Here is a 16,227-nt window from a genome sequence, read left to right as displayed (position 1 = left end):
CTTTCAAGTTCTTTATATTATTTCCATTTACAATATTACTGTGCTTCCGTCTCCTTCTCTAATCCTTCTTGGATACAGTTCATATCTGCACCAGAGTCAATCATAGCAATAACAGTGAAATGATAATCAGGAGAAATAACAATTTTAACTTTTGTAAACCATTTTGGAGGAAATAATTTATTAACAAAAGCAAGTTGGGGATTAGTGAAAGTATCAGGAGTACCTTTATCAGAAAGAAGAGTCTGTTGACTGGAATCATTTCCATCACTGTGCTCATTTTGTTCGTTACTGGATTTATTAAGATCTTTATCAAGTTTTAGCATTGTCAATTCTTGTTTGAGATTATGGTTATCACTTTTCATGCTTTTAAATTCATGTTTTAATTCATTTATCTCTTGTTTAACAATATGAATTTCATTTTGGAGATCATTAACAGTTAGTTCTTTAGATTTCTTTTTATTAAATCTTTCCAAAGTTTCTTCAAAACTTATGGTTCATTTTGGTTTTTTACCAATTTCATCTCTTATCAAGTTTTTCTTAAACCTATCCAAATATTCTTTCTGGAGTTCAGGGTTTTGAATTTGATTTATTAGCTGAATTATCAATTTTTCATCTTCTTCACTCTTGGTGAGAGCATTAATAACATTGCAACAGGAATCTCTACAACCAATTTTAATATTAGGAGAATAAGAAGAATCATCAGCAGATTGATAGCAAGAATCAGATGAAGAAGAAAAATTACGCAAGAATGAGTCTTAAGACCCAATCTTTGTTGAAAAGTGCTATTGCCAACTTGCCTACAGACATACAATCTCGTATTCTGGAAAGCAAGGCTATGTTTAAGTCTTTTGACTTATGGTTCGAACATTTCAAGATACTTGTTACAACTGCTATTCCTGATCCTGCTAATTCAGATGATTTTAGTGACATTCTTCAACATGTTGATTGGAAAGAACACTTTGGGAGCAGTTTCAGAGTGTACGAAAAGAAACACCCGTTTCCCGGCCTTCTAGTCAATTATGATGATGATTCATATGATGATAAGAGGAGTCCTGATTGGCTCTCCCAAATGTTTGAGTATGGCTTTATTAGGCTCATAAGACTAACAAGCCATAACCAAACCAGCCAGCTTCCCCAAATCATTCAGACTGCTATTAAAAAATTTGAAAGTCCTTTTGTTTCGATAAGATGCTGGAGCACTTTGCCTCATTGGGAAAGAGATAACTGGATGAATGTCCAGCCCTCAAAACATCTCATTCTCATTAATGGATACACGCATCAAGGGCAATGGTATGAAGGAGACTCTTATTTATCATTCAAAAATCCTTGGGCTCTTGCAGACTGCTGGAGTAATTATTTTAACAATCAAATTCGTGAGGTTGCTCAGAATTTATGGAAGAATTATCACTTTATGGGGAATTCAGGCAGAATTTCTGTTTTTGGTCCGAAACCTTATGCTAATGCCATTCCTCATTTGCGGATAGCAGATCACTGTGATCCAAGAAGTTTTCTCACTCTAGGAAAAACTCCAGAGTTTGAGCCACTTCTATACTGTGGATTTTGTAACCAATATGTTCTCTATCATGAGCATGAATGTAATGATGATCCTCCATGGGAACTTTACGATGACTACCCATCAGATGCTACTTCCACTGATTAATGAGTTTATTCCTGAGGTCACTACTGTTACAAGACTGATACTACTTTATTTGTTTGGCTTGCACAAAAGCCAAAATATTTCATTGTCCATGACGGATATGAAAATCTGGAACTGTTCCAAGATACTCCGGATTTTGCGGAAGATTTTGATTCCCCTATTTGTCTAGCCTGCACAATGACCACTATTTGTCTAGCCTGCACAACGGCCAGATCTATTACAATATTCAAAATAGTTTGAAAGGCACACACCATGATGGTTGTGAAGAGATGATGCTCTGACAAAAGCTTCCTTTTGGCCAACACAAGATGTCACCTTTGAAGTCTTTTTAGAAAAGAAAGGAGCATCTACGTACTTGGAGGAGGCATGCATGCTTCTCCTGACATGTTGGACCAAATAAATGACAAAAGTTCAGAAGTTTTTATTTCAAAAAGTGGAAAAAACATTATTCACAGATTACTGTTCACTGATTATTGTTCACGGATCACTGTTCACAGATTACTGTTCATGACACTGTTCATTCCGAAATTTTGCCTATTTAAGGGGGGTTGTCCCTTAAATTTCAGGGTTTTTCAAGTCAAGTTTTACTTCTGATTTCTCTTCCCTTAGAACTAGCCTTCTTAGAGAGAGAACCCACTTGCTTTTACTACTACTACCTTGTTTACAACCTTGTTCATCCTTGTTCACTACAAGCCTTGTAATCCTACAAACCTTGTAACTAGGACTAGTTCAAGCTTTGTAACTGTTGAAATCTTGTATTCACCACTACTACTGTAAGTGTTTATCCTACTTTCAATAAGAAGTATTTTCAGTTCTATATTCATTACTTTACTTGTTGCTACCACCACCTTGGACGGATTACCGCCATACCGGATGGTTTTAAATTGCTTTCATTTATTTTGAACTATTGTCAGGTGTGCCATGATAATGTTTGTTTCAAGATTCCTTCTGTTCTTGTCAAAAATATGACTGATAAAGTGATTCTTGGTCTGCCATTTATTAACGCTTTGTATCCCTTTCTTGTTGAACATGATGGAATTACTACTGATCCATTTGGACAGAAAGTAAAATTCAAATTTGCTTCAAAGTTTGAAATTGATATTGATAATCTGTCTTATAAGAAAGACTCTCCCATGAATGAACTTGTTCAAGAACTAATAATGAATTCTGATGATTTTAAAGGTAATTTTCATAACACTAAAATGTTAAAAACTATCCATTATCCTAACAATATTAATGATTCTTTGCAGGAATCGGATAATGATGCGTGGATAAATACCACTAATAAGTGGGACAATAATAATATTCATATTTATACCACTAGTAAGTGGATTATTATGGAAAGGAAAAACAAGGGAAAAGCTCCTGCACAATATATATATATATATATATATATATATATATATATTCTTGGAAGACATCTATCCAGCTAATTAAATCAATCCCCGCACCAGTTTTCTCATTCCAAAGGTTTTCATCAACCAATCTTGATTCCTTGCACTATCAGTGTGCCCAATAGTCACTCCAACAACTAGTCCAAATCCATACCCAATCAAAACAATTTTCCAACCAAACTGAAATGGAGACCTCAAATCTTGACTCTCTTCAGGAGTTGAAGGTGAAGGTAGTGAAACCTCAAAATTCTTACATTTCTTTCTCAATGGGCTTCCACACAATCCTGGATTTCCTTCAAATGAATTGCTTGGAAAAGTATCAAATTGTTTTCCTTGTGGTATTGGTCCCACGAGATGATTATGAGAAATATTAAAGTATTCCAAGAAAGTAAGTTGCGTTAGCTGTTGTGGGATTTCCCCAAAGAGCTTGTTTTGAGAAAGGTCTAGTGATTCTAAATTTACAAGGTTTCTTAAACTTTGTGGGATGTGGCCAATGAGAAAATTATTGGAAAGATTAAGCAAACGAAGGTCTTTTAAATTTAAATTTCCAATGGATTTTGGAATATCTCCGACAAATCTATTACTTGAGAAATCAAGGGCTGTAAACCATTCTTGGACCTTCTTGTAATCCATGACCACTCATTTGTTTGTCATTATCATTGCATAATCACACTCAAGACCCCATGAGTAATTGTGAAAACTGTTTCGTAAAATGAAGGATGAATTTACTTGAATATATGGTAATTGGTTTGCATGATCAAATCTGGAAGAATTGGAATATTGAAAGAATTTTAATGGCAAACTTCCAATAAAACTATCGTATGAGAGGTCAAAGATTTGCAAGTTGGGAAACTTATATATTGCTTTATGAGTCATTATTGGGCCATAGAATTTGTCGGACCTCAAAATGAGAATCTTTAAATTTGGAAGGTTTCCTAACCATGAGGGAAAAGTATATCATTAAATTGGTTATTACTGAAATCAAGGGCCTTCAACGTTATACACTGGCCAAAGATCTTGGTAACCAACCTTGAAACTTGTTTTGGCTGAAGTTAATTATCATTAATTTGCTTCCATTTGTCCAAGTTTGTGGGATGCTTCCTTCGAATGCGTTCCTTCGTAAATCCAAAATGAGTAGAGAATCACCAAAGTTGTGCAAGCATTGAGGAAGTGAACCACTTAAGTTGTTATTTGACAAATCAAGGACCTGAGGAGAACTCTTGTTACAAATCAACTCTGGAATTTTTTCAGTGAACGAATTTTTTGACACAAGATATTCCAATGTGGAAAAGGATGGAATTGGAAGTGATCCTTGGAGTTTGGTAAAGGTAAGGTATAAAATGATTAGACGGGTCCAAGGAAGAAGAATTGGATGTTGACCGAGGCTTGTAAGAAAGTTTTCAGAAATGTCGATAACCTCTAAATTTTCTTTAATCATGTTCCAAAACCATTCCGGTACTTGACCATGAATGTTGTTGGTGCCTAGGTCTAGCCATACTAGTTCATCTTGGTTTGCTAGGAAGTCGGGAAACTTGCTCAAGTCGCACAAATAGAATCCTAAAGTTTGGAACTTTTGAAGGGTTGTATTGGCACTAGTTTCACTTATAATTAATGATACTCCACAATCAGATAGATGCAAGGAAGTTAGTTTTTTGAGCTTACCAAACTTGTCAAACTCCACTTTGCCAGTAAAGTTGTTCAAGGAAAGATCAAGAAATTCAAGATTCTTAAGGTTAAAGATTGAGCTTGGAATCTGGTCTGCAAGGCGGTTGCCTGCAAGGTGCAAGACAGATAATTTTGTGAGGCTCACAAGTCTAAAAGGGATTTGGCCACTGATGAAATTTTGATATAGAAAAAGGGCAGTCAGCTGGGTTAGGTTTGCAAGTTCAAAAGGGATTCTACCAGTTAGTTCATTTTGGGCTAGGTTTAGAGAAGAAAGTTGGATGAGTTTTCCAAAGGAAGATGGAATGTTGCCCTTGAAAGTGTTATACGAAAGATCCAGAATATTTAGATGGAGGTTACCAAGTGAAGATGGAATGTGGACCTGAAAGTGTTAACTGAAAGATCCAGAATATTTAGATGCGTGAGGTTACCAAGTGAAGATGGAATGTGGCCCTAGAAAGTGTTTAAGTGAAAGATGTAGAAAATTTAGATGCGTGAGGTTACCAAGTGAAGTTGGAAGGAACCCAGAGAAGTTGCACCTCCTTATATCAATTTTAGTCAAAGAGGCAAGATTGCCCATTAATGCAGGTAGCTTACCTGAGAAACTTGTGTGTGCAAGGATCATTTCCTCAAGGGGACTACTCCGTTGAAAGTCAGGCAGATAACCTGTGATCCACCTTCATTGAATTGCACATCAAGAACTCGTAAATTTGGAAGCTTAAAGATGCCTACTGGAAATTCCCCATGTAATTTGCAGTCATGGAGACAAATTTGCCAAGATATTCGGCACAATGGAGATTATGCTCACCCAACTCAAATCAGGCTTTTCTAGGCGGGTTAAATTTTCAACTAGATGTCCTAGACTTGGCTTCTTGATTTCCAAATGGTTCAAAGACAGATCAAGGGATGACATTTGGGAAAATTGTGAAAATTTTAATGGGATTTTACTAGAAAACACAGAATTGGAGAGATTGAGATATGTTAGTTTGGATAGACTGGAAACTGTGGATGGAATTTGAGAGTCCTTAAAATGATTGTCAGCCAGATTAAGCCTTTGGAGATGAACAAGGTTGAAAAGACTGCTGCTAGAGTTAATAGAACCGTGGAGACAGCTGCTACGGAGGTCAAGACCAATGACATGGCCATTGAACTCATCACACTCTACCCCACCCCATGAGTAGCAGTCACTGTTGTTTCCTTCTGATGTCCAGGAAGCAAACTTGGGATAAGCTGATGGATCAATGGAAATAGACTTCTTCTTGTTGATAACAAAGCTTTCCTTAAATTTCAACAAGTAAAACCTTTCGTGACCATGGCAAAGAGACTGCAGATAGGAAAACGAGTGAGTGGCTACGAGATGAAACGTTGATAGGAAAAAAAGCAAGTACACAAATTTCAAACGATACAAAGAGGATGCCATAGCTTTTGTCTAAATTAACCATGTTTTTTCGCTCCTACATAAGCAAGGAATGCAAAAAAATACCGAACCCATTAATCGTTAAAAAAAAAAAAAAAAAAAGTACCAAACTCATTATCTCAATAAAAAAAAAATTAGAGAAACTTCAATTCATTCCGATTGGTTGCCATCCCACTTCTTTAACTTAGTGGGCGTAATATTTTTTGATTTTTTATTAATAGAAATCGTGGTCATACTAAGATTTATGCTAAGGTTTTAGCAAATAGGTTGAAGAATTTTCTACCTTCCCTAATTAGTGAGCATCAATCTACTTTTGCAAAAGATAAACTTATCTCAGACAATATTATGGTTGCATTTGAGACTCTTCATCATATGAAGCACCATAATACAGGAAAACATAGTTTTATGGCTATTAAATTAGACATGAGTAAAGCTTACGATCGGGTGGAATGGGTGTATTTGGAGAAGCTAATGGAGAAAATGGGATTTTGTGCTAGATGGATAGCTCTCATAATGAGTTGTGTGAAAACGGTGTCGTACTCTATCATGGTAAATGGGGAGCCCATTGGAATGATCCATCCCAAAAGAGGTCTTAGACAAGGAGACCCCCTATCTCATTTCCTTTTCCTTTTATGTACGGAAGGACTTCATGTCCTTATTAAACATTTGGTGAGGAATGGGGAGATTAAGGGCTTTTCCTTGTGCAAACGAGGCCCAAAACTAACCCACTTGTGTTTTTGCAGATGATAGCTTGCTTTTCTGCAGGTCCATCGTTGAGGATTGCACTAATGTGTTGAAATTATTGAGTGAATATGAATCTTGGTCGGGGCAAACGATCAACAAAGATAAGACTGCTATCTTCTTTAGCAAGTCCACCATTGAGGAAGCAAAATCAAGCATAAAGAATATTCTCCAAGTCCAAGAAGTGAAGTCTTATGAGAAATATTTGGGTCTTCCCTCCCTTGTGGGTAGGGAAAAAAAGGCAAGCTTCAATTACATAAAAGAGAGGGTATGGAGAAAGCTCCAAGGTTGGGAGGGTAAGTTGCTCTCTCAAGCCGGGAGAGAGGTCCTAATTAAATCCGTGCTCCAAGTTATCCCTACTTATGTTATGGGGTGCTTTAAATTACCATTGGGGCTTTGTGATGATATTAAGGTCATGATAAAGAAGTTTTGGTGGGGACAAAGGCTATCGTGTTTGCCAGGGAGCTGGGGCTGTCACAAGTTGTATTGGAGGGTGACTCTTCAATAGTAATGTTAGCTTTGAACTCTAGTAACCCGAGCTAGCACCTTTTGGTTCGCTGGTACAAGACACTCTAAATGTAGCTACAGGTTTTTCTAAATTGTCCTACTCTCATACTAAGAGAGAGGGTAATTCAGTTGCGCACAACTTGACTCAGTTAGCAGCTAATATTCCAAATTGTGTAATATGAATGGAAGATGTTCCATCTTATGTAATGTCTTTTTACCATGCTGATTTAGCTGGTATTCCTTAATTTTAATGCATCACATTTCGGATTCTAAAAAAAAAAAAAAATTGCATTGTCAATTTCTGCGTTCCAGGGTAAGTTTCCACCACTTCTTCTTGTCCCTAGTTTAATTCTTTAAATTTTATAATTTATAGTTCAAATGTCATTTGTTGGTTCCAATTAACTCAACTGATAAAATTTTTTATTCAATTGATATCTTGGTTTGATGGTAAAGTTAAAAAAAAAAAAAAAAAAAATCACTTATTAAAGAAATAAGTTAGTACATTTCTTTTTGACATGTTTTTATTTATTTATTTATTTATTTTTTATCTTTTGGATTCATAAGTATGATTAGTGGGAACCAATTCAACGTTTCAACATTCAAACTACGTGATGACGTCGAAAACCGTCACCAATGGGTCACACCGTACTCGCGACTCGAATTGAACCTGCACGACGAAACAAACTAAAGAATCCTTCAGAGAGCACCGGTGTGGTGCCGGCCAAAGACTCTCCGACGGTCAAGTTAGAATTCCTCTGTTTTACTTAGTGCGTTAGAGAGGGTTCATAAAAGCATACCTCGATTTCTGTGGGTATTACGCCTTTTATAGTGATAAGGGGTTGACTTTCCCTTTTTGGTTCCCACATCTTTTCAATGTGGGACTCTATTCCCAATTCTTCCAAACGTGGTGAGCAAGGATTCTCATTACCGGATCATGGGCCCTTGCTGCGTCAGTAGTGATGGGCCTTCAAAGCTGGGAACATACCTACGCAGGCCCAAGAGACCCAATCCGTCAGGCCCATTAAGGTAAGCCCATCATGCCCAATATTTTATCATCTTCAGTTGCCCCCTTCACCCCAATGATCCGTCACCTTTAAGGTCAAAGGATCAGTGGGGTGACGGTCCTTACATATGGATATGACGGATTCATGCAAAATAGAACGACGGTCCTAGCTGGATCAACCCGTCAAAGGAAGAATCATCCAGTTGACGGATACATGGCAGGTACAAATCTGTTGGTACGTACTGACAGGTTGTCAGCATTTATTAAGCATGCCACGTGTCACTCTCTGAATGGTCGTTGTATAGGATCGAAGCGTCGCTTCGTCTTCCGTGCACTTCCTATATATATAAGGCGCCTCACTCTTTCATTTTTCAATTTTCACTCAGAAAACACTTGTCAGAGCGAAGCCGTCAGCCCTGTCAGAGAAAAGCCGTCAACCTTATCTGTGCAATCCGTCGAGGACGAATACTCGCTGATTACACCAACCGTCACCTATCCTCTGCTAAGTTCGGTAAGTGCTTCTAATTTACTATAGTCAAGTTACATTCTCTTCCATGCATTGTTGTTAGGCTTTCCATACCCGTCAACACTTTCAAACCCGTCGGTCTTAGGTTTTATTGTCAATTGTAGGAAATGTCTAGTGCGTCAAGTAACCAGTCGGTGGTTCGTGATGGGACGGAATACGAGGATGTATACCCGTCCGGTCATAAAGACCAAGAGAGCCCCGGCGAAAGTAGGAGTCCGTCTGCCTCCTCTTCATCCTCAACAAATGAGGATGTGGAGATAGTCGAAGTAGAGGGTTCCGATGATGACAGGGATCAACAACTGGAGTCCGTTGTAGGCGCTGATGGACTAAGGCAGTTCATCATGTTGCCAGAGTGGACTGTTCATAGGTTTACATCCGTCATCAGGGAGAGACATTTCAGCACCTTCAGGACCAACTTCCAAATCCCAGACTATGTCTCCATCCGTCTACCATATGTGTCGGAGAAGTGTTATTACGAAGGGGTAGACGGTGTAGGAGTGTACGAGCAGGCATTGAAGGCTGGACTTCGATTCCCGCTTTCTACCCTTCATAGGGAACTCTTGCAGTATCTGGGGTTGTCCGTCACCCAGATATCCCCTAACGCCTGGAGGGTCTTCATAGCCATGGAGATTCTTTACGGTGCAATGTCAAACGGGGAAAGGAAATTGACGGTCCGTGAATTTCTTCACTGTTACCGTCCAGACGAGATTTCTGGATCAAGGTGGATGTACAGTTTTGCCAGTCGGAGCCCCTTGTTGAAGGTGATCTTTGAGACCCCAGACTCAAATAGAGACTGGAAGAGTCGGTACTTCTTCCTGGAGGGTGATAGATGGATGAACCATCCAGGGGAGACGGAGTTCATGCCCGTCGACACAACTTGGGCAGTTATAAATCAGACACGTATGCATCCGTCTAAATTTTGTGTTGCTTTTCATATCCGTCCAGTTATATGTGTAAATCTCGATCATCTTTCTTTGCAGGTAGACGGCGCCCACAAGTCAGCCTCGAGGAGTTTAGCTTCCTTGAAAAGGTTTGCAAGAAGACTACGCCGGAGGAAAGGACTTGGGCGAAGTTGGTGAACCCGAGGACCATACATTGGTACTGCGACGGTCCTGAGCCCACCCAAGAAGCGATAAGATACGACGAGCGAGTTCACAAACGTAAGCCCGTCAACCTTACTTTGTCATTTACTTTGCTTTATTTTGTTTTAATTTCATCCGTCATTATTTGCAGAGATGGATGACGCAAAGAGGAGAGCTTTGATCAAGTCCCAAGCCGTCAAGAAGAGGGAATCCGGCGAGGAGGTTCCTAAGGCATCAGCTTCAGTCCCTAAAAGGAAACTGACGACAAAATCCGACCGTCCCTTTAAGCAACCAAAGGTCTCTCTTGAACCTGTGGTTGGCTTAATGGCTGAGGGTAACAAGGCCGTCACCCCAGCGAAGCAGGGGAAGGGCAAAGGATTGATGGCGGTCCCAGACGGTAAGCAAGAGAGACCTCCTTCCCTTCTTCGTGATGACTCCAAGTATGCATTGGAGAAACTGTCGTCCATCATCACGGCAGAAGACTATGAAGACCTGGGAAACCATTCGACGGAGGCCATGGGGGAGACGGGCCTCTTCGCCGTCGCTCAGGTTGGTTATGTTTGTCAAATAAGTTTTTGTTTTTCATTCTTCCTGTTACTTACATTATGTGACGGTCTCTTTTCTACTTGCAGTCCTTGGTCATGATGAAGGGACTACTTGACCGGTGTCTCAACCGTGAGAGTAGCTTGGACCGGGTGCACGCGAAGGCGCAGCAGACGGAGGAAGAGCTCGGACAACTTCAGAGATGGAGGTCCAAGATGGAGAAGAAGCTGGAGCTTTCTGAGCAGGCGAGGAAGGAGCTTGAGGAGAAGACGGCCACTTCGCTGACGGTCATAGAGAACAAAGAAGCTGAGATAAAACAACTCAAAGAAGAGATCCGTCAGGCTAAAGTGGCAGCCGTCGAGGAGTACCGATGCTCGGAGTCCTGTTTGGGCGAGCTGTCGGACTCCTTCCTCCAAGGATTCGATGATTCCCTCCGTCAAGTCAAGAAGGCTTATCCAGAGCTGGACTTGACAATGGTCAAACTTGAGGACCAAGCCCAGACTTCTGCCCTCCCCGTCGCCTCCGAAAATACGGAGGACCTTTTTGGAGACGGTGCTGCTCAGGGAGACGGAGAGTCCGCCCCGTCGAAGGATGTCCCAGATGCTGAAGAAAAGAAAGATTGATGCATATGTACTTTATTTTGTGAACAATCCGTCTTTCTTTTTTATTCATTTTTTAAGACAAACCGTCCCTTTTTTTTTGTATTGAACATTTGCCTTTGGGGCTTTTGGCTTAAAAGTTCACATGCTTTTTATAATTGTTTGGTGCTCTGTTTAAAACTCCGTCTACCTTCTTGAGGGATTATTTTTGTGAGAATATTTGTTAATCTGTGATTATCCGTCCACATTGCAGACTTGTTATCTTGTGTTGATTGAGCATTTACATCGGTGAGGATTTTCCTTCTCCGTCTGTTTTGAGGGGTTTATTATGCGGACCGTCCACTTTGTGGCGTTGTTCATCACTTTTAAATATATCGCGTATTTAATGGACTTGTAGAAAATTTTAACGTAGCCGGTATACGTCCACTTTGCGAAAACGTCCATCTATTGTATCCGTCCACCTTGGGACTTTATTTCATGTAGGACAGTCCGTCCATCTCAAGGACTTTATTTCATGTATTTCAACATCTTAGTGATCTGTCCACTTTGTGGACTAATTGCATCACCTTTGTGATCCGTCCACTTTGTGGACCTATGTCACATCACCTAAGTGGTCCGTCCACTTGGTGGACTTATGTTTCATCACCTTAGTGATCCGTCCACTTTGTGGACTTATGTTTCATCACCTTAGTGATCCGTCCACTTTGTGGACTTATGTTTCCTCACCTTAGTGATCCGTCCACCTGGTGGACCTATGTTTCATCACCTTAGTGATCCGTGCACTTTGTGGACTTATGTTTCACTACCTTAGTGATCCGTCCACTTTGTGGACTCATATTTCATCACCTTAGTGATCCGTCCACTTTGTGGACTTTTGTTTCATCACCTTAGTGATCTGTCCACTTTGTGGACTTATGTTTCACCACCTTAGTGATCCGTCACTTTGTGGACTTATGTTTCACTACCTTAGTGATCCGTCCACTTTGTGGACTCATATTTCATCACCTTAGTGATCCGTCCACTTTGTGGACTTTTGTTTCATCACCTTAGTGATCTGTCCACTTTGTGGACTTATGTTTCACCACCTTAGTGATCCGTCCACTTTGTGGACTCAGGGTGATCGTCCCTGTAGGACGATCCGTCCATCTTGTGGACTTCATATTGTGTCCGTCCATCTTGTGGACTTATGGTTATCATCCCTGTAGGATGATCCGTCCACCTTGTGGACGTAGTGGGATCGTCCCTGTAGGATAATCCGTCCATCTTGCGGACTTCTATCGTTTCCGTTAACTTTTGTGGGCAATTGCAATGACATACATTCAAGTAGAAGATCAAAAATTGCATCTGATTGTAGAATGCGTAAAGGAAAAGTGCCTGCCCCCTTGGGCTTAAAAAAGGCACGACAATATTGTAGCAAAAATAGTTAAACAGTGCCAATAAAAGTTAATAATTCCCAAAAAGTCTTAAAAGAGAAACTGGTTGTCGTGTCGCTATCACTGGTAGTATTTCCTCAAGTGCTCGGCATTCCACGGATGTGGTAGCTTTTCTCCGTCTATTGTCTCCAGGTGGTATGTCCCTTTCCTTTTCCACGACGTAACTCTGTAGGGTCCTTCCCAGTTGGGGCCGAGTTTTCCTTGTGTAGGGTCTCTAGTTGTACCCATGACCCTCCTGAGTACGAGGTCTCCAACTTGGAAGCTTCTTTGTCGGACCCGGGAGTTGAAATGTTTGGACATGCGATCCTGGTATCTAGCGATCCTCTGTTCTGCTTCCGACCTGACCTCGTCTATAAGGTCCAGCTGTAGCCTCATGGATTCGTCATTCCTTCCCTCGTCGTGGTTGTGAACCCTGTAGCTCGTGAGCCCAACTTCCGCTGGGATGACTGCCTCGCTCCCGTAGGTCAGTCGAAACGGTGTCTCTCCTGTCGGAGTCCTCGCCGTTGTCCTATATGCCCACAGTATGCTTGGCAGTTCTTCTGGCCATATGCCCTTTGCCCCCTCGAGCCGAGTTTTGATAATCTTTAGCAAGGATCGGTTTGTGACCTCAACCTGACCGTTAGCCTGAGGATGGGCGGGGGATGAGTAGTGGTTTTTTATTCCTAGTTGTGAGCAGAAATCACGGAAGGGGCCGTTATCGAACTGCCTCCCGTTATCTGAGACAAGGACTCTAGGAATACCAAACCTACATACTATGTTCCGCCAGACAAAACTTCTAATGTTCTTTTCTGTAATGGTGGCCAAGGCTTCCGCTTCTACCCATTTCGTGAAGTAGTCAATGCCCACTACCAAGAACTTTAGCTGCCTTATTGCCGTTGGGAAAGGTCCCATGATGTCCAGTCCCCACTGAGCGAACGGCCATGGAGCCGTTATGGGGGTCAGCCCTTCAGCTGGCTGTCCGATAAAATTGCTGAACCTCTGGCATTTGTCGTATCTTTTAACATAGGACTCAGCATCCTTTTGCATGGTCGGCCAGTAATATCCAGCTCGTAACAGTTTGTGCACCAACGACCGCGATCCAGAATGGTTCCCGCATATTCCTTCGTGTACTTCCCTCATCACGTAGTCTGCCTCTTCAACCCCGAGACATCTTTGGTAAGGACGGGAGAAACCTCTCTTGTAAAGAATGTCTTTTATCAAGACGAACCTTGCCGCTCGGACTTTTAGCTTTCTGGCTGCCTCCTTCTCTTCAGGCAATATCCCGTCCTTTAAGTATGAAGCTATCGGCGTAGTCCAGTTTCTTTCGGAGCGTATCTCCTGCATGTTGTCGGGGTCTATTAGCGGAAAGATTTGAACAAAGGGAAGTACATTACCCGGTGTTATCATATGTTCTGCTGAAGCGGCTTTGGCTAGCCGATCAGCGAGCTCATTGTCTCCCCTGGGGATCTGGACGAACGTTGCTTTTAGCCCGTCGACTCTCGCCTTTACTTGATCAAGATATCTCTTCAACCTTTCCCCTTTGCATTCATAATCTCCGTTTACTTGATTGGTGACGACTTGAGAGTCGCAATGCACGGCCACACTTTCAGCTCCGGCGGCTTTAGCTAGTTCGAGTCCTGCTGCTACCGCTTCGTATTCTGCTTCATTGTTGGTAATGGGGAAGTCGAGACGGACCATACATTCAATCTTGTCTCCTTCAGGTGACAGCAATACTATGCCGGCTCCTCCAACTCGCTTATTGGATGATCCGTCGGTGTAGATGTTCCACTGGGGGGGTTCTTCTGCCCCCTTGTCCGCGTCATGCGTAAACTCAGCTATGAAGTCGGCTACAGCTTGTCCTTTGATGGCCACACGTGGACGATACTTGATGTCAAAGTCACTCAATTCTATTGCCCACAGCGTCAGTCGACCTGCGGCCTCAGGATTACTTAGTGCCCTTCGCAAGGGCTTGTCGGTCACTACGTTCACGGTATGGGCTTGAAAGTAGGGCTTGAGCTTGCGAGCCGCCGTGACCAACGCAAAAGCGAGTTTCTCCATAGGTTGGTATCTTTCCTCGGCACCGCGGAGCGCCCGGCTGGCGTAGTACACGGGCTTCTGTGCCCTGTCCTCCTCTCTGATTAAGGCCGCGCTGACGGCCACAGTGGAGACGGCCAAATAGAGGAAGAGCTCTTCACCTGGTTGCGAGGGGCTCAGTAGAGGTGGTGAAGATAGATAGGTTTTTAACTCCTCGAATGCTCGTTGACACTCGTCCGTCCACTCGAATGACTTTTTCAATGTTCGGAAGAAAGGTAAACATTTGTCCGTCGCTCTCGACACGAATCTATTCAATGCCGCTACCTTGTCGTTAAGGCTCTGTACTTCCTTCACGTTTCTCGGGGGGGCCATCTCCATTATGGCTCGGATTTTGTCCGGGTTAGCTTCAATCCCCCTTTGAGATACCATGAATCCTAGGAATTTTCCTGCCGTTACACCAAACGCGCACTTTCCTGGATTGAGCTTCATGTTGTAGGATCGGAGTGTGCCGAATGTTTCCTTGAGATCTTCCAAATGGTCTTCCTCCTTCCGGCTCTTCACCAGCATGTCGTCGACATAAACTTGGACGTTCCTCCCGATTTGCTGTGCGAACATCTTGTTCATTAGTCTCTGGTATGTTGCCCCTGCATTCTTCAGACCGAATGGCATTACTTTGTAACAGAAGAGACCTTGACTGGTTACAAACGAAGTCTTCTCCTGGTCGTCCTCGTGCATGCGGATCTGGTTATAACCCGAGAAAGCATCCATGAAGCTTAGCAATTGGTGTTGAGCCGTCGAGTCCACTAGGATGTCGACCCTTGGGAGGGGATAGCTATCTTTGGGGCATGCTTTGTTAAGATCGGTGAAGTCCACGCACATCCGCCATTTGCCACTCGTTTTCTTCACCATTACCACATTCGCCAGCCAATCGGGGTAGTAGACTTCCCTGATAAAGCTTGCATCTTGGAGTTTGCGGACCTCTTCCGCTATTGCTTGGTCTCGCTCTGGGGCGAATACTCTCTTCTTTTGTCGGACGGGTGGGAACGAGGGCAACACATTCAACTTATGTACCATGACCGAGGGATCGATTCCTGGCATATCGTCATGGCTCCAAGCGAACACATCCTTATTGCTCCTCAAGAAAGCTACGAGCTCTTGACGGATTGCGGGTTTGACAAGCGTTCCGATCCTGGTAGTTCGATCTGAATTGGAACTGTCGAGAACTATCTCCTCTAGCTTCTCAGTAGGTTCTGCCGTCGTTCGGTGTTCTTCTATGTTCAAGGCCTGGATCTGGTCTTCCACCTCCATCATAGCTACGTAGCATTCTCGTGTGGCAATTTGGCTTCCGCGTAGCTCTCCTACCCCATACTCCGTTGGGAACTTGATCATCAGGTGGTATGTTGATGTTGCCGCCTTCCACGAGTTGAGAGTGGGCCGTCCAATAATAGCATTGTAGGCTGACGAGCAATCGACCACCAAGAATGTTACGTCCTTGGTGATTTGTTGGGGGTAGTCTCCTACCGTCACCGATAACGTGACGGCGCCCAAAGGGAATATCCTACTCCCCCCGAAACCATCGAGCGGGGCGTTTGTCGGTATTAGCAGCTCTCTATCAATCCTCATTTGTTGGAATGCCGGATAATACATGAT

The 16,227-nt window shown here is 42.3% G+C and overlaps 3 protein-coding genes across 3 annotated transcripts; 1 reads left to right on the top strand and 2 right to left on the bottom strand.

Moving 5' to 3' along the window:
* Window positions 1-3,090: 3,090 nt before the first annotated feature.
* On the bottom strand, window positions 3,091-3,684 carry LOC126705908 (putative receptor like protein 25). The gene has a single exon (XM_050405133.1). It carries the CDS (start codon window positions 3,682-3,684, stop codon window positions 3,091-3,093), a length of 594 nt encoding a protein of 197 aa, XP_050261090.1.
* A 364-nt stretch (window positions 3,685-4,048) lies between these two features.
* LOC126705899 (receptor like protein 23-like) lies at window positions 4,049-6,133 on the bottom strand. The gene is made up of 2 exons (XM_050405125.1): window positions 5,522-6,133; window positions 4,049-5,095 (listed from the first exon to the last, which is right to left on the bottom strand). The coding sequence occupies exons 1-2, from the start codon at window positions 6,131-6,133 to the stop codon at window positions 4,049-4,051; spliced, it is 1,659 nt and encodes a 552-aa protein (XP_050261082.1).
* Window positions 6,134-9,636: 3,503 nt separating this feature from the next.
* LOC126705880 (uncharacterized) lies at window positions 9,637-11,407 on the top strand. Its single transcript, XM_050405111.1, has 5 exons — window positions 9,637-9,807; window positions 9,888-10,067; window positions 10,141-10,538; window positions 10,622-10,916; window positions 11,385-11,407. The coding sequence occupies exons 1-5, from the start codon at window positions 9,741-9,743 to the stop codon at window positions 11,405-11,407; spliced, it is 963 nt and encodes a 320-aa protein (XP_050261068.1). The 5' UTR covers window positions 9,637-9,740.
* Window positions 11,408-16,227: the final 4,820 nt, after the last annotated feature.

This window comes from Quercus robur, chromosome 2, assembly GCF_932294415.1.
Source record: "Quercus robur chromosome 2, dhQueRobu3.1, whole genome shotgun sequence".
NCBI classification, from domain to species: domain Eukaryota; kingdom Viridiplantae; phylum Streptophyta; class Magnoliopsida; order Fagales; family Fagaceae; genus Quercus; species Quercus robur.
Note: the sequence above shows the minus strand (reverse complement) of the source record. Positions and strands in the feature narration are given on the sequence as shown.